The sequence below is a fragment of the Pristiophorus japonicus genome, chromosome 14, assembly GCF_044704955.1.
Source record: "Pristiophorus japonicus isolate sPriJap1 chromosome 14, sPriJap1.hap1, whole genome shotgun sequence".
Taxonomy (NCBI): domain Eukaryota; kingdom Metazoa; phylum Chordata; class Chondrichthyes; family Pristiophoridae; genus Pristiophorus; species Pristiophorus japonicus.
In genome coordinates, this window is record NC_091990.1 from 124,737,639 (window position 1) to 124,760,396 (window position 22,758).

Genomic DNA, 22,758 nt, shown 5'->3' on the forward strand with positions numbered 1-22,758 from the left:
TCCTTTCCTGATATATATACCCTTGTATTTCCGGTATCACCCCATGTAAATGTTTATTGTGGATTGTTTATTCCTGCTGTTTATTTTTCAATTGACATTAGCTTTATTCACAACTTGACCCATCCAGATGCAGTAATGACTAGAAACAGACACACACAATGTTCGTTACACTTCCACAATTCATCACCCATTGTTAAAGATACGCTTCTTCCAACATTTTCATCTTGCGCTCGCAGCAGAGACAGAGGGCCCAAATTTCCCCATGAGTTGCACCGTCTTTTTTGGTGTAACTTGATTTTTCTGGTGTATCTTTTTAGTTGCAAATATGGCCATTTAATTTGCGCCAGTGTAAATGAGTTAGTTAGGTTTTTTTGTTAGGTCAGTTTTTTTTTCCAAAAAGGGGTGTTCCCAGCCACTTACACCATTTATGCCAATTTGGCCAGAAAAAAGTTGTACTAAACTAACTTAGGGCAGCGTATATGTCCACTTTTGTCCGCACAGAAAGACCTTACTTATAGTTAAGGAGCGGCGCAAGTAACTACATTTAAAGCAGCACCAAGCACCAAACAAAGCACAAAAAGTAATAAGCAATTAATTAATTAAATAAAACAGAAGGAATCCTGCCCCTAAAGCACCAAGACCAAAGTAATGAGCAATTAATAAATAATTAAAAAAAATAGAAGGAATCCTGCACCTAAAGCACCAAAATTAATCAGTAAATAACAAATAAAAAATAGAAGTCCTACCTTAGGGAATGCAGCGGGCCGCCGATGAGGGAGCCCATTTGGCCAGGGCTAGGGACAGCATGCTTCGGCCCCTCCCACACAGCCTGCAGCGCACGTTTGCAGAAATGGCCTGCCAGGAGCTACTGCACATGCGCGCAGACTCTAGCGCGAATGTGCAGAGGTCCAGCACGGTTTTCAGTGCCGGGACCTGGCTCCGCCCCAATCCATTGGACCACGCTACACCATGACGGAGGAGAGGCTGAGGAGCAGCCAAAATACTGAGGTCTTTTTTCGGCGCACTTGGAGGCGGGCAAAGGCAGCGCAGCTCGAGTGAGGGCGCCAGAAAAAGAGGTTAGGGAAATTTGGGCCCAATGTCCCTCAGCAGACTGAGTGTGCTTGCTACGAGCTAACATTTGCACCTTTATCCCTGCCGTGAGTGGGCTGGTGCGCCCCTGGACTAACAATTACCCCTTTATGATAGAAGACCATCAGAGTTTAAATAGGACGTCCGCCACCTTCTCCAAAAGATAGTAAATGCCACAATGTGGAGCATTACGTTCATGGTAAAACTAATAGATTTATTTGCAAGTAAGATTAATTGCATAAAAGGAATAACAGTAAATTATTGATTGAGCAAATGCTTAAAAAAAATAATGAAGATGGCATCTGTCCACAAGGGATTTAAACCTCCTTTTCCAGAATGTATACCTTGCACAATTCTATACATGATTTTTGGATGAAACGGTTAAAGTCCTTCAGAGTGCGTTAGTTAGATGTAGCTGGTATGAAATTTCCACCCACTGCAGCTGTCTATTAGACTAAACTGAAGTGGGAAACACAAGACATCTCTGCTATATGTTCCAGCCCAAAGGCATCTGAATAAAGAACTGTCAATCAAGTTCAATGAAGTATCCTGTGCAGAGAATCACTTGAGTAGCTATTCTTCGTACTTTTGTCAGGACCTTGGATATCTATTAATGTTTAGGCCTGTATACAGCTGTGGCTCAGTGGGTAGCACTCTTGCCTCTGAGTTAGAAGATTATGGGCTCAAGTCCCACTCGATACTTGAGCACAAAAAAAATCTAGGCTGACACTTCTGTGCAGTGCTGAGGGAGCAATGCACTGTCAGAGGTGCTGTCATTCGGATGGGACGTTAAACCGAGGCCCTGTCTGCTCTCACAAGTGGACGTAAAAGATCTCATGGCACTATTCCATGTTATTTGAAGACTTGGTGGTTATTCCAAATAGATTCAGGTCAAAATTGTTTGGAGATCTTCATGACCAGCACTTGGGAATATGCTTGACTAAGAGTTTTGCGTGCAGTTACTTATGGTGGCCAGGTTTAGATAAACATATAGAATACATCGTTAGTCAGTGTACAACATGTCAATTGGTAAGCAAAAAACTACCATCAGTACCATTACAGCCATGGAAATGGTCTCTCAAGGTGTGGCAAAGGTTACATATAGATTTTGTGAGCTAGAAGGAAAACAATTGTTCATTGTGATTGATAGTCATTCGAAGTGAGTAGAGGTGTTTCCAATGTGGAAAACAAGTAATACAGTAGACAATTTATGAAGATTGTTTTCTTCATATGGCCTCCCAGACTAATTGTGTCTGATAATGGGTTGCAATTTTGTTCAGAAGAATTTAAACAGTTCATGAGCAGAAATGTGTGAAACATACCAAAGCTCCACCATACCAACCTGCTTCAAATGATGCAGCAGAGTAAAAATTGCAATGAAATCATAAGAGATAGAGTAAGAGAGGTGTGAAATTGAATCAGAAGGTTAGAGTGAAGAACCACCACCATAAATGGTTAAAATGGTTACCAGGAAGAGTAATGAAGATATATGGCCCTTGCACATATTTGGTCAAGATGTTTGATAATGGAAAGGTTAGGTTTGTTTACATTGATCATATTTTACCTACAGATGTGGAAGGAATTGAAAGTTGGAATGATTCGATTATTTCTGATAAGCCAGATAGTCTTGTTACAAGTAGAGTACCAGTAGCAAATCCTACATCAGATGTATTAGAAACAAGTCCAAGAGAAAGTCAGAATTTAAGTTGGAGGCTGAGTCAGGCAGACAAACAGTCTGAAGTTGTAGAGTCAAAATATAGATCAAGGATTGCCCTCAGAGGAAAACTCTCCTCAGGCTCAGCCTAGAATGAGTCTAAGTTTGACGCGAAGGTATCCTCTTTGAAACAGAAAACCAGTGGTTAAATTTAATTTGTAAATATAAGTCCGTATCTTTTGTTGTGTAAACCATGCAAGTTATGTATGATGATTATTTTGTTCTGATTATTTCTTCATTAAGGAGGGAGAAGTGTAATATAGGGCTTCACTTTCACCTGAACTCCCATGATTCCTCGGAATCAATGTCTCTAACAGGCGCACACACACACATAGACAGAGTGGCATGGACTACTGCTCTACCTAGTGGGCTACTGCGGTAATGCACCTACTGCTGATGTATATAATAAAAGCATCATGTGACAAGGTCACATGTCAAGTTCCTGTAGAGCCATCTTGTAGTCTGTGTCTTTGTGATGCGTAAGGAAAATATCACACTAACCAAATCGCTGCGTAAAAAGGTTTTACCTCATGTTGCCTCTGGATTTTTTGCCAATCACCTTAAATCGGTGCTCTCTGGTTATCAACCCTTCAACCATTGGAAACAGTTTCTCTTTATTTACTCGATCTAAACCTTTCAGGATTTTAAACACCTCTTTCAAATCTCCTCTTAGCCTTCTCTGCTCGAAGGAGAACCCCTAGCTTCTCCAGTTTGTCTATGTAACTGCAATCCCTCATCCTGAAACCATGCTAGTAAATGTACCCTCTCTCCAAAGCCTTCCTAAAGTATGGTGCCCGGAATTGGACACAATACTCCAGCTGGGCCAGAACCAGTGCTCTATATCTTCTTAGGCGGTCCCTCGTATAGAGGCTGATTTGCTTCAAAAAGGGATAAGTTCACAGGTGTTTCAATAAAGGACCTGATATTCCAGGTCCCAAGCTACAGGTTAAAGGGTGGAAGATGCCTGTGTGTGGATTTTTTTTAAAACGTGGTGGCCGTTGCACACCAGCCACCACATGGGCTTGACAGAGTTAGGTCTTGGTCCTGTGGCAAGGATTAACCAAGACAACTGGAGACCAGCTCTGCTGCATGGACCTAGTACACACACATATCGCAGTGAAGGGATTTGATTTAATGCGCAGGTGGTGGTGGTGTTGGGGAAGAGCTAGTATAGGTCAGCAATGACAGGTGGGGTGATGGGCATCCACGACATGATGCAAGCAGGAACATCTGGCACGTTGTTTTGAACTGCAACAATCACCCCCCGCTGAGAACAATAGGGGTCAACTCATCACCCTTCCAAGAATGTCAGCACCTCCTCCTCTCATAACGTGATTACATTACGAGACAAACTGATTACACATTGAAAGGCTATACTGTTACCCTGTAGGGCACTGGTCAAATCTTGTGCAACAAAAATGAAGCATGTGTTTGGTCTAGTCTTAGTCTTTAACTTAAGTCATAAAGACCTCCATTTTACAATCGTAATGCCAAGGATAACCCATTCATTCTTAGTTCCTTTATTACAACAGTGACTAGGTTTCAAAAAGTACTTTAAAGGCTGTAAAGCACGGAGATGTCCCAAGATCGTGAAAGGCACTATATAAATGCAAGTCTTTCTTTCTACTTATTTACGAACAGAAAATCTGGGCCACAGAGTTCAATAACAGATGCTGAGAGTATTTATTGCCCGTTTCAAAAGCTTGAAGGAGGACCCATGCCACATTCAAACAAACGCACGCTGCATGATTCGCCTCAGTGACTATTACCTTTGAATGTAGCTACAGAAGTTCAGGAAGCTCGAGCGGGGACCGAAAACAATGGCTTCGGACTTCCCAATATTTAATTGGAGAAAATTTCTGCTCATCCAGAACAGGATGTCGGACAAGCAGTATGACAATTTAGAGACCGTGGAGGGGCCGAGAGAGGTGGTGGTGAGGTAGAGCTGGATGTTATTAGTATACATGTGGAAACTGTGGTTGTGTTTTCCAATTATGTCACCAAGAGGCAGCATGTAGATGAGAAATAGGAGGGGGCCAAGGATAGATCCTTGGGGGGGGGACCAGATGTAACGATGCGGGAGCGGGAAGAGAAACCATTGTAGGTGATTCTCTGGCTACGATTAGATAGATAAGAATGGAACAAGGCGAGTGCAGTCCCACCCAGCTGGACGACAGTGGAGGAGGATGGAGTGGTCAATCGTGTCAAAGGCTGCAGACAGGTCAAGGAGGACGAGGAGGGATAGTTTACCTAGATTTCAACTATTAGTCTTTTGTTCAAAGATCTGGTTACTATGACCATTGTAAATATATTATGCAGATGTTGATCATATTACGTTTAGATAGTCAGTTATTTATCTATGGTTCAAAAATGAACTTGTTAAAAGTCTGAAATGAGGCCTACTGCTTGGCGAGTATGCAAGAAAGGCCGTGTTCAGATATGAAATAGATGCTGCAACTAAAGCAATTCCAGAAAGGTTTTCTGTGCATTATACTAGACCCCTTTTAAAAAAAACTTACTTGATTATCAGGGCCAGTCTTAAGATACTCTTAAGACTCACTTATAAGAGCAATTTAAAAAAAAAGACTTGCATTTATATAGCACCTTTGGACAACCACTGGACATCCCAAAGCGCTTTACAGCCAATGAAGTACTCTTCGAAGTGTAGTCACTGTCGTAATGTAGGAAAATACAGGAACTAAAATACTTAAGAGTCAGAAGGGGAGAAAAAAAAAATGTAACACCACAATCTAGACTTTAGTATGCAAGTTGTGGTCTTACAGCAAGGATATTTTTGTCCTTGATGATATAAAGATAGATGATTGAAGCATGAAGAATTTATATTAATACGAAAAGGTAGATATGGAAGTTGAGCTTTTTATCTTTCATAGAGATTTCAAGGTAACGTCATTGAAGTTTTCAAGATCATGAAGGGATGTTGATAAAAGCAAACTATTTGCTGTGGAGAAGGATTCGAATACCAGGGATCTCAATTTAAAAATGAGGAAGTTAGGTTGCGAAGGGAAGTCAGGCAGAATTTCTTCACCCAAAAGTAATAGATTTGAGGAATAGGCCACAAGGGAAGACCACTGCAGCAGATAACAATGGGGTTAAGAGGCAATTAGAAGGAATTGAAGAATACGTGAGAATGCCGATAGGTTGATCTTTCAATAAGGGGTGAACTGGTTAGGCCTGGGGGTCTTTTCCGAAAGGTTATGCTCTGAAATTGAATATAGAGTAATTATTTAACTTATACCAGTGAAATTGGGTACGACTGGACAGTATATGCCATGTGGTGCTCACCATTCCAGGTTTTCTCGGTTCATCACATCATGCACCAAATATTAAGACCTGGCCAGGCGATGAGGAAAACACTCCACACATGATCTCGTGCCCATGAATGGCAGATTATGCCACACCTAGGACAGATCCATCAGAATGCCCTCAGACTTGACCACCCTCTGAAGCAAGCAGATAAAAGCAAACAGTATGGAGGGAAGGTGCTTCTGACCGTATAAAAGTGAAGAAACAGGAGCTGTGGTCTTTACATGGAATGCTCCAGAATAGGTATGGGGCAGGGTGGCATCAGCCTTGACTCAATGGCAGCACGCTCACCTCAAACTGGAAAAAGTTGTCAGTTCAAGCCCCACTCCAGAACTTGAGCACATTGCTCCCATTTTATCCCAGACAGCAGCTGCTGGTAATGATTTTGCTGTTGCCATTTACAGCTCCTCTAGCCCCATCTTTTGTTTCTTTACCTGCCCCGTCATCCCTTTTATCATTCAATCACTCCAGCCTTCCACCCAATCACAGACCTTTCCTCTCCTTTCCCTGCCTCTGCAGTTGCTTAAAACATGCTGAATGTGTAACATTTTCCAGTTCTGATGAAGGGTCACTGAGCTGAAACATTAACTCGGTTTCCATCTCCATAGATGCTGTCTGACCTGCTGAGTATTTCCAGCAATTTCTGCTTATATAATCTAGACTGCATTGTCTCTTGGATGAGAGGTTAAACAGAATCCTCTGCTCTTGCGTGGATTTAAAAATCCCTTGTCACTATTCGAAGAGCAGCGGGCGCGTTCGCCAGGTGTCCTGGCCGACATTTACTCCTTGACCAACACCCCAAACACAGATCACCTGGGGCATTTCTCTCATAAGCTGTATGTGGGATCTTGCTATGTGCAAACTGGCTGTCGCATTTGCCGACACAACAATAGAGAGACTACAATTCAAAAGTAATTCATTTGCTGTAAAGCACCTTGGGATGTCCCGAGATCATGAAAGGTGCTGCAAGTTCCTTCCTTGTTTGTTTGCAAAATGGCAATGTACGTACGTGTTAGAGGTCACGGAGCCATGCACCCAGTCTTATTGGGGACTCTAGAAAGAATGCATGAAGGCAAGGCCTTTCACTAGAAACATCTGTGCTCAGGTCAGTAAAGGATCCCCACCATCGCCAGGTGTATCCTGACTGGAGAGGAAGGCTAGCAGGAGGAGGAGATAAAAGAACATACGAAAAATGACTGACAGGTAAAGATCAGGTCCACTGAGCCTGTCCCACATAATTGCGATACCTTGTGTATCACAACATATACACTGCACCCCACCCGAAACCACGTGATCTCCTGGGAGAGGCCAAGAAACAGAAAAAACCCAAGCCAATTTGGGGGAATAAATCTGTGAAATTCCTCTCCGACCCATCTAGGCAATCGAAATTAGTCCAGGAGATCACTCCGGCCATTTAATTCCCTGCAGTAACTACCTTCTGGAAGAGGTCATCTCCGCCGCAGCCAGAAACAAATCCAGCTTTTGCTTTAAGGAATTTAGCGAGTCTGCATCCACCACGAGAGGGCAGCTTGTTCCAGAGGTCCACTATTCTCCGTGAAAAGAACCACCTCCTGACATCTAACCTAGATCTAGCCTTATGGGAGAAAATATTGCTATCGAGTACTCATCCCCCCCCCCAGTCGTTGGTGAGCAATAGTCCTCGTTGGGTGGGAAACTAGCAAACACAATCAGTGCTGAAGTCAAGATGCAGGCAGAATAGGATCAGCCTTGTGTTGCTGCGACTTGTACTAAACCTGATTGGAGTTCCTGCGGTCAACAAATGCAAAAACCAGAATGCCCCACTGGTCAATCCTGTCAATTCATCACCTTGGTAAGCAGGATACAGGGACAACAGTTTACATCACTAATTTACCCGTGGAGTCATGTGCAAGCTCTCTTCAACATGAATAAAAACAAACGGAAATAGTTCAATATTCTATAGCTGGCGATGTATCAAGCAAATAAAATCTACTATAAAAATGTTTTTTTTTAAGTGGGATTAATGTTTGCACAAAAGAAATTGCAACAAATTCAGACATTATCAGTGCTCTTTTTGTCCACAATATTTTAAAATAGCCTGAGAAATAGTTGATCCAAATGTAGTATAAATCTTGATTGGGGGTGCATTCACACTATGACCTGTGGTGAAGAGGTTTTATTTTTCACCGATCCTAGTTTCAGGAGTATGTTTTTGTCTATGCACTAGGCCCATGCAGCGGACTCCAGTCGTCTTGGATCCTCTTGTCACTGGACCAAGACCTTGCTCTGTCAAGCTCGAGTGGTAGCTGGTGTGCAACAGCCAGCCCACGTTAAAATAATTCATGTACAGCCATTTTCCACTGTTAAAATCTCATCGGTCACCTGAGAAAATCTCATCGGTCACCTGAGAACTCATTTTTAATGTGGAAGCAAGCCATCGTCGACTCCAAGGGGACTGCCTAAGAAGTTACAGCGGCCTGAATGTGTAGATCAGGGCCTGACCTTAAGAGAAACCATCATTCCTGGAGGAGGCAGTCACTCTGCTTTGCACCACAGGCAGTTTGGAGCTTCACACCCAATTCACACTCCACGAGGTGAGCACTGGGTGTGAAGCCGAAACCACGACACCAAGCCGACAGTGTGAATGCACCCTTGCTTAGATGATGAACAACACAGCAAGCCTTTGAATCCTGAATGCCACTATCAAACCTAAAACATACACCAGTCATTTTCAATGGAATAGGAGACTCCGAGGGTACTAGTCGAAAACAAGTACGATGCTGATTACAGAATTGGGTAAAAGGCCACCACACGAGAAAAGGTTTCGTTTTAACCTTCAGAAGGAACAGAAATTTTGCTTTGATGCCCAGAGCATTTTTGAAATATACAATGTTGCCAATGAGAATAGTTTGTGTTCTCAGTTTAAAAGTCAATCAATCTTGGACACCGCTTCTTCGACAGTATCGGCTACCAGGTTAAGATTGCAGCGACGTAGGACTTTTACCAGATTGTCTTCAGTGGCTTCCTTTCCTTTGGTCTTCTGCCATTCTATCAGAGCTTGCCGGATCTGTTCCCGCATGTTGAACGGATATTTGTATTCAATTTGCTGAAGTAGTGCTTCTTTGTGCCCAAGTGTTCTTGCGACCATCCGCCAATCTTTTCCAACGCCATCGCAGATCACGTTAAATGCAACGTTCAGACGTTCTAGAAAATAAAAGTGAATACTTAAAACGAAGCTCAGTTTTGAACTAAAAAAATCTCGGGCCAGAAATTGTGATTAGAGGCTTCCTGCGGGCGGACACCTCCGACCAATTTATTTATTTATTTATTTTTTTAAACGGAAGTACCTGGTAGTCCCGGAGGAACTAACACTTGCGCTCCGAGGGACTACAGTGGGATGAGGGCAGAGTTGGCTAAAGTAGACTGGAAACACAGACTAAACGGTGGCACAATTGAGGAACAGTGGAGGATTTTTAAGGAGCTCTTTCATAGTGCTCAACAAAAATATATTAAAGTGAAAAAGGGAGGTAAGAGAAGGGATAACCAGCCGTGGATAACCAAGGAAATAAGGGAGAATATCAAATTAAAAACCAATGCGTATAAGGTGGCCAAGGTTAGTGGGAAACTAGAAGATTGGGAAAATTTTAAACGACAGCAAAGAATGACTAAGAAAGCAATAAAGAAAGGAAAGATAGATTACGAAAGTAAACTTGCGCAAAACATAAAAACAGATAGTAAAAGCTTTTACCGATATATAAAACGGAAAAGAGTGACTAAAGTAAATGTTGGTCCCGGAGAAGATGAGAAGGGGGATTTAGTAATGGGAAATGTGGAAATGGCTGAGATCTTAAACAATTATTTTGCTGCGGTCTTCACAGTGGAAGACACAAAAACCATGCCAAGAATTGCTGGTCACGGGAATGTGGGAAGGAAGGACCTTGAGATAATCACCATCACTAGTGGGGTAGTGCTGGACAGGCTAATGGGATTCAATGACAAGTCCCCTGGTCCTGATGAAATGCATCCCAGGGTATTAAAAGGAATGGCGGAAGTTATAGCAGATGCATTCATTATAATCTACCAAAATTCTCTGGACTCTGGGGAGGTACCAGCGGATTGGTAAGCAGCTAAGTAACGCCTCTGTTTAAAAAAGGGGGGAAGACAAAAGGCAGGTAACTATAGGCCGGTTAGTTTAACATCTGTAGTGGGGAAAATGCTTGAAGCTATCATTAAGGAAGAAATAACGGGACATCTAGATAGGAATATAGGAATAGTGCAATCAAGCAGACGCAACATGGATTCATGAAGGGGAAATCATGTTTAACTAATTTACTGGAATTCTTTGAGGATATAACGAGCATGGTGGACAGAGGTGTACCGATGGATGTGGTCTATTTAGATTTCCAAAAGGCATTCAATAAGGTGCCACACAAAAGGTTACTGCAGAAGATAAAAGTACGCGGAGTCAGAGTAAATGTATTAGCATGGATAGAGAATTGGCTGGCTAACAGAAAGCAGAGAGTCGGGATAAATGGGTCCTTTTCAGGTTGGAAATCGGTGCTGGGACCACAACTGTTTACAATATACATAGATGACCTGGAAGAGGGGAGAGAGTGTAGTGTAACAAAATTTGCAGATGACACAAAGATTAGTGGGAAAGCGGGTTGTGTAGAGGACACGGAGAGGCTGCAAAGAGATTTAGATAGGTTAAGCGAATGGGCTAAGGTTTGGCAGATGGAATACAATGTCGGAAAATGTGAGATCATCCACCTTGGGAAAAAAAAACAGTAAAAGGGAATATTATTTGAATGGGGAGAAATTACAACATGCTGCGGTGCAGAGGGACCTGGGGGTCCTTGTGCATGAATCCCAAAAAGTTAGTTTGCAGGTGCAGTAGGTAATCAGGAAGGCGAATGGAATGTTGGCCTTCATTGAGAGAGGGATGGAGTACAAAAGCAGGGAGGTCCTGCTGCAACTGTATAGGGTATTGGTGAGGCCGCACCTGGAGTACTGCGTGCAGTTTTGGTCACCTTACTTAAGGAAGGATATACTAGCTTTGGAGTGGGTACAGAGACGATTCACTAGGTTGATTCCGGAGATGAGAGGGTTACCTTATGATGATAGATTGAGTAGACTGGGTCTTTACTCGTTGGAGTTCAGAAAGATGAGGGGTGATCTTATAGAAACATTTAAAATAATGAAAGAGATAGACAAGATAGAGGCGGAGAGGTTGTTTCCACTGGTCGGGGAGATTAGAACTAGGGGGCACAGCCTCAACGTACGGGGGAACCAATTTAAAACAGAGTTGAGAAGGAATTTCTTTTCCCAGAGGGTTGTGAATCTGTGGAATTCTCTGCCCAAGGAAGCAGTTGAGGCTAGCTCAATGAATGTATTCAAGTCACAGATAGATAAATTTTTAACCAATAAGGGAATTAAGGGTTACGGGGAGCGGGCGGGTATGTGGAGCTGAGTCCACGGCCAGATTAGCCATGATCTTGTTGAATGGCGGAGCAGGCTCGAGGGGCTAGATGGCCTACTCCTGTTCCTAATTCTTATGTTCTTATGTTCTAGCTGCGCAGCTCAGCACAGAGGCGCATCCTGGAATCACATGGGCCTGGACCACCAATCACAATGTAATATTCTCATTCATAGTAATGGGAGCTCCGAGTTCACATTCCTATCAATGAGAATACCACTAAAAACAAAAAAAAACGCACACATAAATTAAAAAAAAACTTAATAGAAATTAAATTAAGTTCAATGTTTTATTACAAAAAAAAATTTCTAATTTTTTTTTAATGTTTTAATTGTGTTAAACAAAAACTTACCTTCATGGGCAGGGTTAATATAAAAGTAATAACATTTATTTTTTCTATCTTTTAAAACTCTTACGCTGGTTTACGCTTGCTGTTTTCAGGCGTAAGAATTTGAAGGACAATAGCTGGGCAAGAGTTGGGCAAATAACCCAAATCTCTGCCCGCGAAGGCCCTTCTCCCGGGGAGGTGCGTAATCTGTCAAAAAAAAAATTGATAAACCCGGCACTTGCGATCTAGGCGCATGCGCTTGTGGGGCCTCTTCGGGCGCGTGCACACATCGTATACACCCGGAGAGACCGCAATTTATGGCCCCATGATTTCAAAGCGTAGCAACAGTGGTTAGCTTCTCATTCATCCACGCTACACGCCTAACGTTGAAGGACAGCAGTGTAAACGGGAGTCAGGGCCCAATCTAACTCCACAGCAAAGTACAGCGAAAATCCTTCCTCCAGGGAGTCTCATCCTGTTTATTGCAACAACTTGCATTTAAACAGAACCTTTAACGTAATAAAATGGCCCAAGGCGCATTATCAAATCAAATTTGACACTGAGCCACGTAAGGCACTATTAGGATTGCTGACCAAAAGCTTGGTCAGAGAGGTAGTTTACAGAGCACCTTAAAGGGGGAGAGAGTGGTAGAGAGGCGGAGAGGTTGAGGGAGGGAATTTTAGAGTTTAGGGCCTAGGCAGCTGAAGGTACGGCCGCCAGTGGTGGAGTGATTAAAATCGGGGATGCTCATGAGGCCAGAATCGGAGGGGCACAGAGATTTTGGAAGGTTGCATAGACTACACAGCACAGAAACAAACCATTCGGGCCAACTAATCGGTGCCAGTGTTTATACACCACACGAGTCTCCCCCACTATTCCATCTCCCTCATCTCAGTCTTTCAGCAGGTTTTTCTATTCCCATTTCTTTCATGTATTCGTCTGGCTTCCTTTTGAAAGCTATTTACTTCAACCACTTCCTGTGGTAGTGAGATACACATTCTCTCCACTCCGAGTAAAAAAATTTAGCATTTTATTAGTAACTAACTTGTATGTATGGCCCTTAGCTTAGGATTCTCCAACAAGTGGAAACATTCTCTCCACATCCACCCTGCCATTCTCATTCCTAATTTTAGAGACCTCCATCAGGTCACCTCCAAGTATTCTCTTTCCTAAAGAAAAAAGCTCCAACTAATTTCAATCTTTTTGTTCCTGCTGTGGGAGTGTTTGATGAGGCACTATAGAGTGAACTGTACTCTGTGTCTAACCCATGTTGTACCTGCCCTAGGAGTAGTGACATTAATACTGCGAGTTTAAAATCAGAAAGTGAATCAGAATAACCTCTTTGCAGAGAAGAGCTTCTGACCACATATCCACGCCATCACGAGGACCAGATATTTCCATCTCTGGAACATCGCCCGTCTCAGCCCCTGCCTCAGCTCATGTGCTGCTGAAACCCTCATCCATGCCTTTATCACCTCTAGACTTGACTACTCTGACGTGCTTCTCCGTAAACTTGGTCATCCAAAACTCGCACCAAGTCCCGTTCACCCATCACCCCTGTGCTCGTTGACCTACAGCAGCTCCCGGTTAAGCAACACTTTGATTTTTTAATTTTCATCCTCGTTTTGAAATCCCTCCATGGCCTTGCCCCTCCCCATCTCTAATCTCCATCAGCCCCACAACCCTCCGAGATATCTGCGCTCCTCTAATTTTGGCCTCTTGAGCATCCCTGATTATAATCGCTCAACCATTGGTTGCTGAACCTTCAGCTGCCAAGGCCCTAAGCTCTGGAATTCCCTGTCTAAACCTCTTTCCTCCTTTAAGGCGCTCCTTAAAATCTACCACTTTGACCAAGCTTGTTGTCACCTGCTCTAATGTCTCATGTGGCTCAGTGTCAAATTTTTTTTTATGATGCTCCTGTGAAGCGCCTTGGGACATTTTACTACATTAAAGGCGCTATTTAAATATAAGTTGTTGTTGTTGTAGGCGTTAGAGTTGTGGATGTTAGAGAGATAGGGAGGGGTGAGACCATGGAAGGATTTGAAAACAAGGATGAGAATTTTAAAATCGAGGCGTTGTCAGCCCACGAGCCAGTGTAGGTTAGCGAGCACAGGGGCGGTGTGTGTGTATGAGAACAGACCCCGAATCTGGATTCGCGCTGCATTTACGCCAACTGCAGCATCAGTGCAAAGCAAAAATTATTGTGCACCAATACTAGCTACAGTTATAGTGTAAATACACCCATAGTTTTTTTCCAACCTCTCCCGGAAGATTGCCTGAACGGTGGCTGGGAGGGCTGATGGGGATGATGGTTGTAGAAGTTAGAAACCATCCTGACTTAGAAACACATCGCCGTTCCTTCATCGTCGCTGGGTCAAAATCCTGGAACTCCCTCCCCAACAGCACCGTGGGAGTACCTTCACCACACGGACTGCAGCAGTTTACGGCAGCATCTCACCACCACCTTATCAAGGGCAATTAGGGATGGGCAATAAATGCCAGCGACGCCTACATTCCAGGAATTATTTTTTGTAAGTCACACAGTGACAATATAGGACAGGCTCAAAGGACCAACTGGTCTTTTCCTGTCCTATATCTAGAAATCACATCTAGATATCTAGAATCTCTATATCTAGAAATCACATTTGAGGTTAGAATGTAAGAAAATGCAGAATGACTACAGATCATTTCGATCTGATATCTCACAGATCATTCAGTGGACATCCTGCCAATATTTATCACTCAATCAACATCACAAAAACAGATTATCTGGTCATTATCACATTGCTGTTCGTGAGAGCTTGCTGTGCGTAAATTGGCTGCTACATTACAACAGTGACTACACTTCATAAAGAAAATAAGAGGAGCAGGAAGTGGCCATTTGGCCCCTCGAGCCTGCTCTGTCATTCAATAAGATCATGGCTGATATTCTACCTCAACTCCACTTTCCTACATTATCCCTACAATCCCTTGATACCTTTAATAACCAAAAATCTAACGACCTCTGTCTTGAATATCTGCAAAATCCAGAACGGCCTCGGTCCCGGAGTCAGAATGCTGTATTACATTTGGTCCCCTCATCCAAATCAATGATAGATTGTGAATAACTGGGGCCCGAACACCAATCCTTGTGGTACCCCACTAGTTACACAGCCTGCCAACCCAAAAATGACCCATTTATTCCTACTCTCTGTTTTCTGTCTGTTAACCAATCCTCAATCCATGCTCCTTTATCAACCCCAATCCCATGAGCCCTATATTCCCGTTCTTCTCTGAATTCCCACTCTTTCCAAATAGAATACTTTGTTTAAGTGCACTCCATTTAATCCCGCTCTGTGCAGACCACCTTCAAAAGTACTTAATTGGCTATAAAGCGCTTTGAAACTTCCAGTGGTTGCTAAAGGCGCTATATAAATGCAAGTCTTTCTTTCTTTCTTTCTATCCTGTTCATCTAATCCCCGGAGGTAAAGCCCTGCATAATTTCTACCTGATCTGAAGGGCAATCAAACTTCTCGAATGTCTATCCATTCCCACATTTACATTGGTTGGTTGCCATCCACGCATGACATGTTTTTGTGGTGTCTCATTAGCATTGTGTTCTATGGACAGATAAATGTGAGGTATAATATTTTGGTAAGAAAAAGAGAGAGGTGACATATTACATGGAAAATAAGAATCTAAGTGGAATAGAGGAGCAAAGGGATCTCGGAGTACAAATACACAAATCACTGAAAGTAACGATACAGGTTAACAAGGCCATACCAAAAGCAAACCAAGCATTAGGGTTTATTTCTACACAGAGACTGAATTCAAAAGTAAAGAAGTTCTGATAAACTTGTATCGAACCTCGGTTAGACCACACTTGGAGTACTGTGTGCAATTCTGGTCGCCATTTTATAAAAAAGATATAGAGACACTGGAGTGGGTGCAAAAGAGATTTACAAGGATGATACCAGAAATGCGAGCGTATACCTGTCAGGAAAGGATGAACCAGCTGGATATTTTTTCTCTTGTAAAGAGAAGGCTGAAGGATGACCTAATAGAGGTCTTTAAAATTATGAAAGGTTTCGTTAAGAGTAGAAACAGAGTGTGCGTTTCCACTTGTGAAGAGCAAAACTAGAGGCCATCGATATAAGATGGTCACCAAGAAATCAAATAGGGAATTCAGAAGAAACTTCTTTACCCAGAGCGGTGAGAATGTGGAACTTGCTACCAAAGGGAGTGGTTGAAGAGAATTGTACAGATGCACTTAAGGGGAAGCTAGATAAGCATATGAAGGAGAAGTGAATAGAAGATTATGCTGATAAAGTTGGATGAGATAAGACAGGAGGAGGCTCGAGTAGAGCATAAACACCGGCATGGACTGGTTGGGCTGAATGGTCTGTTTCTGTGCTGTATATCCTATGTGACCTTATGAAGAATTCCCTCTATCTATACCTTATCTAACTTTCTGCCAAGCCAGATTTCCAGCCAGACCTTTTGTTGAAGGTGTTAAAATGACACTGCAATAATCCTCTGCTGGAAGTCTGCTCCACATACCAACTGCTCTGAGCAATAAACAAGCTGGAAATTAATGTAGTAGGGACAATCTATAATTCTGCACTGCCAAGTAGCTTACTTACATAAACATTATCAAAGCCTCTCAGAATTTTCAAGACCTGGATGAGTTACACCTACCGCTGACCCCCTACCACCAATCTTTTCTTACATAAGAACATAAGAATTAGGAACAGGAGTAGGCCATCGAGCCCGCTCCGCCATTCAACAAGATCATGGCTGATCTGGCCATGGACTCAGCTCCACTTACCCGCCCGCTCCCCGTAACCCTTAATTCCCTTATTGGTTAAAAATCTATCTATCTGTGACTTGAATACATTCAATGAGCTAGCCTCAAGTGCTTCCTTGGGCAGAGAATTCCACAGATTCACAACCCTCTAGGAGAAGAAATTCCTTCTCAACTCGGTTTTAAATTGGCTCCTCTGTATTTTAAGGCTGTGCCCCCTAGTTCTAGTCTCCCCTACCAGTGGAAACAACCTCTCTGCCTCTATCTTGTCTATCCCTTTCATGATTTTAAATGCTTCCATAAGATCACCCCTCATCCTTCTGAACTCCAACGAGTAAAGACCCAGTCTACTCAATCTATCATAAGGTAACCCCCTCATCTCCGGAATCAGCCGAGTGAATCGTCTCTGTACCCCCTCCAAAGCCAGTATATCCTTCCTTAAGTAAGGTGACCAAAACTACACGCAGTACTCCAGGTGCGGCCTCACCAGTACCCTATACAGTTGCAGCAGGACCTCCCCTGCTTTTGTACTCCATTCCTCTCGCAATGAAGGCCAACATTCCATTCGCCTTCCTGATTACCTGCTGCACCTGCAAACTAACTTTTTGGGATTCATGCACAAGGAACTCAAAAGAGTTTCATGCACAAGGAGCCGGTCCAGGCAGCGGGCGGTCGAGGGGGTCGTTCAACCTGACTGCCTGCCTCTCTTCCGCTCTTACATCCGGTCCAGGGTGTCCTTGGAGATGGAGCACGCGGTGTCCACCGGTACGCTCGCGGCCTTCCGCGAGAGGTGGGCACCGGAGGGACTGGAGTGCATCATCACGCCCGGCAACCAAATTTTAATTTGATTTTACGTTTTTTTAAGTTTAATTTGTCTTAATTGCCGGTGCTTTTAGTGTCCCCCTTCCCTTTTATAGGGGGCACTGGGGAAAATTGTGATTTTAGTGCCCAAAAAAAAAAAAAAAAAAAAAAAAAGAAAAACAAAAAAAAGGGGGGAAAAAAAAAAAAGGGCCTTGTAAATGTCTGGAATGTCACCCAGGTCGGGTGGCACCGTTTAATGTTTTTATGTTTTGCAGGTAAACTCAAAAGAGTTTCATGCACAAGGAGCCGGTCCAGGCAGTGGGCGGTCGAGGGGGTCGTTCAACCTGACTGCCTGCCTCTCTTCCGCTCTTACATCCGGTCCAGGGTGTCCTTGGAGATGGAGCACGCGGTGTCCACCGGTACGCTCGCGGCCTTCCGCGAGAGGTGGGCACCGGAGGGACTGGAGTGCATCATCACGCCCGGCAACCAAATTTTAATTTGATTTTACGTTTTAAAGTTTAATTTGTTTTAAATGCCGGTGCTTTTAGTGTCCCCTTCCCTTTTATAGGGGGCACTGGAAAATTGTGATTTTAGTGCCCAAAAAAAAGAAAAAAAAAAGAAAAACTCAAAAAAAACCCACAAAAAAGGGAAACAAAAGGGGCCTTGAAAATGTCTGCTGTGTCATCCAGGGCGGGTGGCACGGTTTAATGTTTATGTTTTTTTTCAGGTAAACTCAAAAGAGTTTCATGCACAAGGAGCCGGTCCAGGCAGCGGGCGGTCGAGGGGGTCGAACAACATGACTGCCTGCCTCTCTTCCGCTCTTACATCCGGTCCAGGGTGTCCTTGGAGATGGAGCACGCGGTGTCCACCGGTACGCTCGCGGCCTTCCCCGAGAGGTGGGCACCGGAGGGACTGGAGTGCATCATCACGCCCGGCAACCAAATTTTAATTTGATTTTACGTTTTAAAGTTTAATTTGTTTTAATTGCCGGTGCTTTTAGTGTCCCCTTCCCTTTTATAGGGGGCACTGGGGAAAAATTGTGATTTTAGTGCCAAAAAAAAACCAAAAAAAAAAGTAAAACACAAAAAAAAAGGAAAAAAATAGGGCCTTGTAAATGTCTGGTGTGTCACCCAGGTCGGGTGGCACGGTTTAATGTTTTGTTTTACAGATAAACTCTAAAAGAGTTTCATGCACAAGGGCCCCCAGGTCCCTCTGCACCTCAGCATGTTGTAATTTCTCCCCATTCAAATAATATTCCCTTTTACTGTTTTTTTCCCCAAGGTGAATGACCTCACACTTTCCGACATTGTATTCCATCTGCCAAACCTTAGCCCATTCGCTTAACCTATCCAAATCTCTTTGCAGCCTGTGTGTGTCCTCTACATAACCCGCTTTCCCACTAATCTTTGTGTCATCTACAAATGTTGTTACACTACACTCTGTCCCCTCTTCCAGGTCATCTATGTATATTGTAAACAGTTGTGGTCCCAACACCGATCCCTGTGGCACACCACTAACCACCGATTTCCAACCCGAAAAGGACCCATTTATCCCGACTCTCTGCTTTCTGTTCGCCAGCCAATTCTCTACCCATGCTAATACATTTCCTCTGACTCCGCGTACCTCTATCTTCTGCAGTAACCTTTTGTGTGGCACCTTATCGAATACCTTTTGGAAATCTAAATACACCACATCCATCGGTACACCTCTATCCACCATGCTCGTTATATCCGCAAAGAACTCCAGTAAATTAGTTAAACATGATTTCCCCTTCATGAATCAATGCTGCGTCTGCTTGATTGCACTATTCCTATCTAGATGTCCCGCTATTTCTTCCTTAATGATAGCTTCAAGCATTTTCCCCACTACAGATGTTAAATTAACCGGCCTATAGTTACCTGCCTTTTGTCTGCCCCTTTTTTAAACAGAGGCGTTACATTAGCTGCTTTCCAATCCGCTAGTACCTCCCCAGAGTCCTGAGAAATTTGGTAGATTATAATGAATGCATCTGCTATAACTTCCGCCATCTCTTTTAATACACAGTTCAGCTTTGGATTTCTCTTGCCATAACTTAAAGAACTTGCATTTAAAAACATCTGTCACATTATTATTTGAATGGGGAGAAATTACAACATGCTGCGGTGCAGAGGGACCTGGGGGGTCCTTGTGCATGAAACTCTTTTTGGAGTTCACCTGCAAAAACATAAAACATTAAACCGTGCCACCCGACCTGGGTGACACACCAGACATTTACAAGGCCCTTTTTTCCTTTTTTTTGGGCGCTAAAATCACATTTTTCCAGTGCCCCCTATAAAAGGGAAAGGGACACTAAAAGCACCGGCAATTAAAACAAATTAAACTTAAAAACGTAAAATCAAATTAAAATTTGGTTGCCGGGCGTGATGATGCACTCCAGTCCCTCCGGTGCCCACCTCTCGCGGAAGGCCGCGAGCGTACCGGTGGACACCGCGTGCTCCATCTCCAAGGACACCCTGGACCGGATGTAAGAGCGGAAGAGAGGCAGGCAGTCAGGTTGAACGACCCCCTGCTGCCTGGACCGGCTGATGGCACCCTTGGCCGTGCCCAGGAGCAGTCCTACGAGGAGGCCTTCGGACCTACCCGCTCCCCTCCGCACAGGGTGCCCAAAGATCAGGAGAGTGGGACTGAAGTGCAGCCAGAATTTCAGGAGCAGCCCCTTCAAATAATAAAACAGGGGCTGCAACCTTGTGCATTCCATAAAAACATGGAACACGGACTCTTCCAGACCGCAGAAATTGCAGGCGGCCTGGGAGTCCGTGAACCGGCTTAAAAATTTGTTGCACGGCACTGCTCCGTGCACCATCCTCCAGGCCAAGTCCCCGATGAATAGTGGGAGGACCCCTGCGTAGAGTGCCCTCCATCGGGGACCCCCGCCTCCTCCGGACGGCAAGATGGCACGCCATGGCGTGTCCGGACGGCCGGCGAGGATGGCAAAGTTGAGGGTGTGCAGGAGCAGCCCGTACAGGAAACCCCTCCGCGCGGAACTGAAAGGCACGGAGGGGATTTCCCCGAGGCGGCTCAAGTTGTGAGGCGCCGGCCCCCGAGGGAGGTTCCGGGGTTTGGCGCCGATGAGGAATTCTCCTTGTGCATGAATCCCAAAAAGTTAGTTTGCAGGTTCAGCAGGTAATCAGGAAGGCAAATGGAATGTTGGCCTTCATTGCGAGAGGGATGGAGTACAAAAGCAGGGAGGTCCTGCTGCAACTGTATAGAGTATTGGTAAGGCCGCACCTGGAGTACTGCGTGCAGTTTTGGTCGCCTTACTTAAGGAAGGATATACTAGCTTTGGAGGGGGTACAGAGACGATTCACTAGGCTGATTCCAGAGATGAGGTGGTTACCTTATGATAGATTGAGTAGACTGGGTCTTTACTCCTTGGAGTTCAGAAGGATGAGGGGTGATCTTATAGAAACATTTAAAATAATGAAAGGGATAGACAAGATAGAGGCGGAGAGGTTGTTTCCACTGGTCGGGGAGACTAGAACGAGGGGGCACAGCCTCAAAATACGGAGGAGCCAATTTAAAACCGAGTTGAGAAGGAATTTCTTCTCCCAGAGGGTTGTGAATCTGTGGAATTCTCTGCCCAAGGAAGCAGTTGAGGCAAGCTCATTGAATGTTTTCAAGTCAAAGATAGATAGATTTTTAAGCAATAAGGGAATTAAGGGTTACGGGGAGAGGGCGGGTAAGTGGAGCTGAGTCCACGACCAGATCAGCCAGGATCTTATTGAATGGCGGAGCAGGCTCGAGGGGCTAGATGGCCTACTCCTGTTCCTAATTCTTATGTTCTTATGTTATCGTCAGGATGGCCCAAAGTACTTCGCGTCCAATCAAATACTGCTGTAATGTAAGGAAATTCGACTGGCAAATTGCACACAGCAAGGTCCCAAAAATAGCAATGAAATAATGATCAGGTTATCTGTGTTTTAGCGATGTTGGTTGACGGATAAATATTGAAAAGGACACCCCTGCTTTTCTCTGAATAAGGGCATGGGATCTTTTACATCCATGTTTGTGGGAGCTTGCCGTGCACAAATTGGCTGCTGCGTTCCCTACATTAAAAGTGACTATACTTCATAAAATACTTCATTGGCTGTAAAGCACTTTGGGATGTCCTGAGGTTGTGACAGGCGCTATATAAATGCAAGACTTTCTTGCAAGGAAGGAGGTTTATCCAACCCTTTTTTCCATGGAAATGCTGCCCCTCCACCTTTAAAAAGTTAGCTTCAAACCTCTTTACCTGTGATTCCTCCAACTTCACAAACAGGATGCTGCAGATGGCCATTTCCCTGCTGGAAAGCAGAGAGTTTATTCTGCAGGTCGGGACGTTTAATGTTGCCCAGCAGCACAAACAGCTCGTCGGGGTATTTAGAGGAGAGCTGGTCGAGCTCCTCCAGCACCTGGAACAGCTGGTTCCCGCTGGTGATGCTTTCCAGCTTCTTCTTGCCAATGCTCGGCTTGCACAGAAACTTCAGGCTCTCCAGGTTCTCTTTAGACAGGTTCTGCGAGATATCGTTGAGCAGCACGTTGAACCTCATCTCCGCTTGGTCCATGGCCATGTCTCCCTGGAGGCCGTCTAGATAGAGCCTCAGCCTGGAGCTTCGGGCCCGAGCCTGGAGCCTGGAGCTGGGGCCTGAGTTTGGAACCTCGGCCTGGAGCCGGGGCTTTGAGTTGAAACCTGAGCCTCAGCGGGTTTCGTGTCCCCGGGCCGGCCCGGGGGCTATAATTTCCGGGTGTGACAGACGAACGGTCAGCGAGCCGCAGCCTGCCACTCTCTCTCACTCATTCACTTCCGGCAGCGCCCCACCCAGCGGCCGGGCGGTGACGCTGCAGCTCGCCCCCTGCAGGAGAGGCGGCGCCTCACAGCTGGGATACGTCAGTCATCGCAACAACTACTTGCAGTTATATAGCGCCTTCAACATACTAAAACAACAATAATGGAAATTGCTGTTGTTATGGCTACCAAGGACTTACTGTTTTCGCAACAACAACTTGTATTTATATAGCATTTTTAACGCAGTAAAACGTCCCAAGGTGCAGGAGTATTACAAGACAAAAATTTGACACCAATGGTTGAGCGATTATAATCAGAGATGCTCAAGAGAGTAGAATTTGAGGAGCTCAGATATCTCATCGGGAGGTGTCTGAGGCTGAACCAGACTGTTCGCAACCTTGGTGTCATATTTGACTCTGAATTGAGTTTTCGGCCACATATCCGCATCATAACTAAG

General features: G+C 44.3%; 1 protein-coding gene across 1 annotated transcript; it reads right to left on the minus strand.

Annotated features, from left to right (window-relative positions):
• Positions 1–1,282: 1,282 nt before the first annotated feature.
• Positions 1,283–22,319, minus strand: fadd (Fas (tnfrsf6)-associated via death domain). Its single transcript, XM_070899591.1, has 2 exons — positions 21,768–22,319; positions 1,283–9,310 (listed from the first exon to the last, which is right to left on the minus strand). The coding sequence occupies exons 1-2, from the start codon at positions 22,084–22,086 to the stop codon at positions 9,036–9,038; spliced, it is 594 nt and encodes a 197-aa protein (XP_070755692.1). The 5' UTR covers positions 22,087–22,319; the 3' UTR covers positions 1,283–9,035.
• Positions 22,320–22,758: the final 439 nt, after the last annotated feature.

Excerpts from the sequence above, each read along its gene's own strand:
- fadd (XM_070899591.1), bottom strand. The coding sequence starts at position 22,086 with ATGGCCATGGACCAAGCGGAGATGAGGTTCAACGTGCTGCTCAACGAT. Across the intron at positions 9,311-21,767 it reads TGAAGTTGGAGGAATCACAG|AACGTCTGAACGTTGCATTT; the intron begins GTAAAGAGGTTT and ends TTTATTTTCTAG.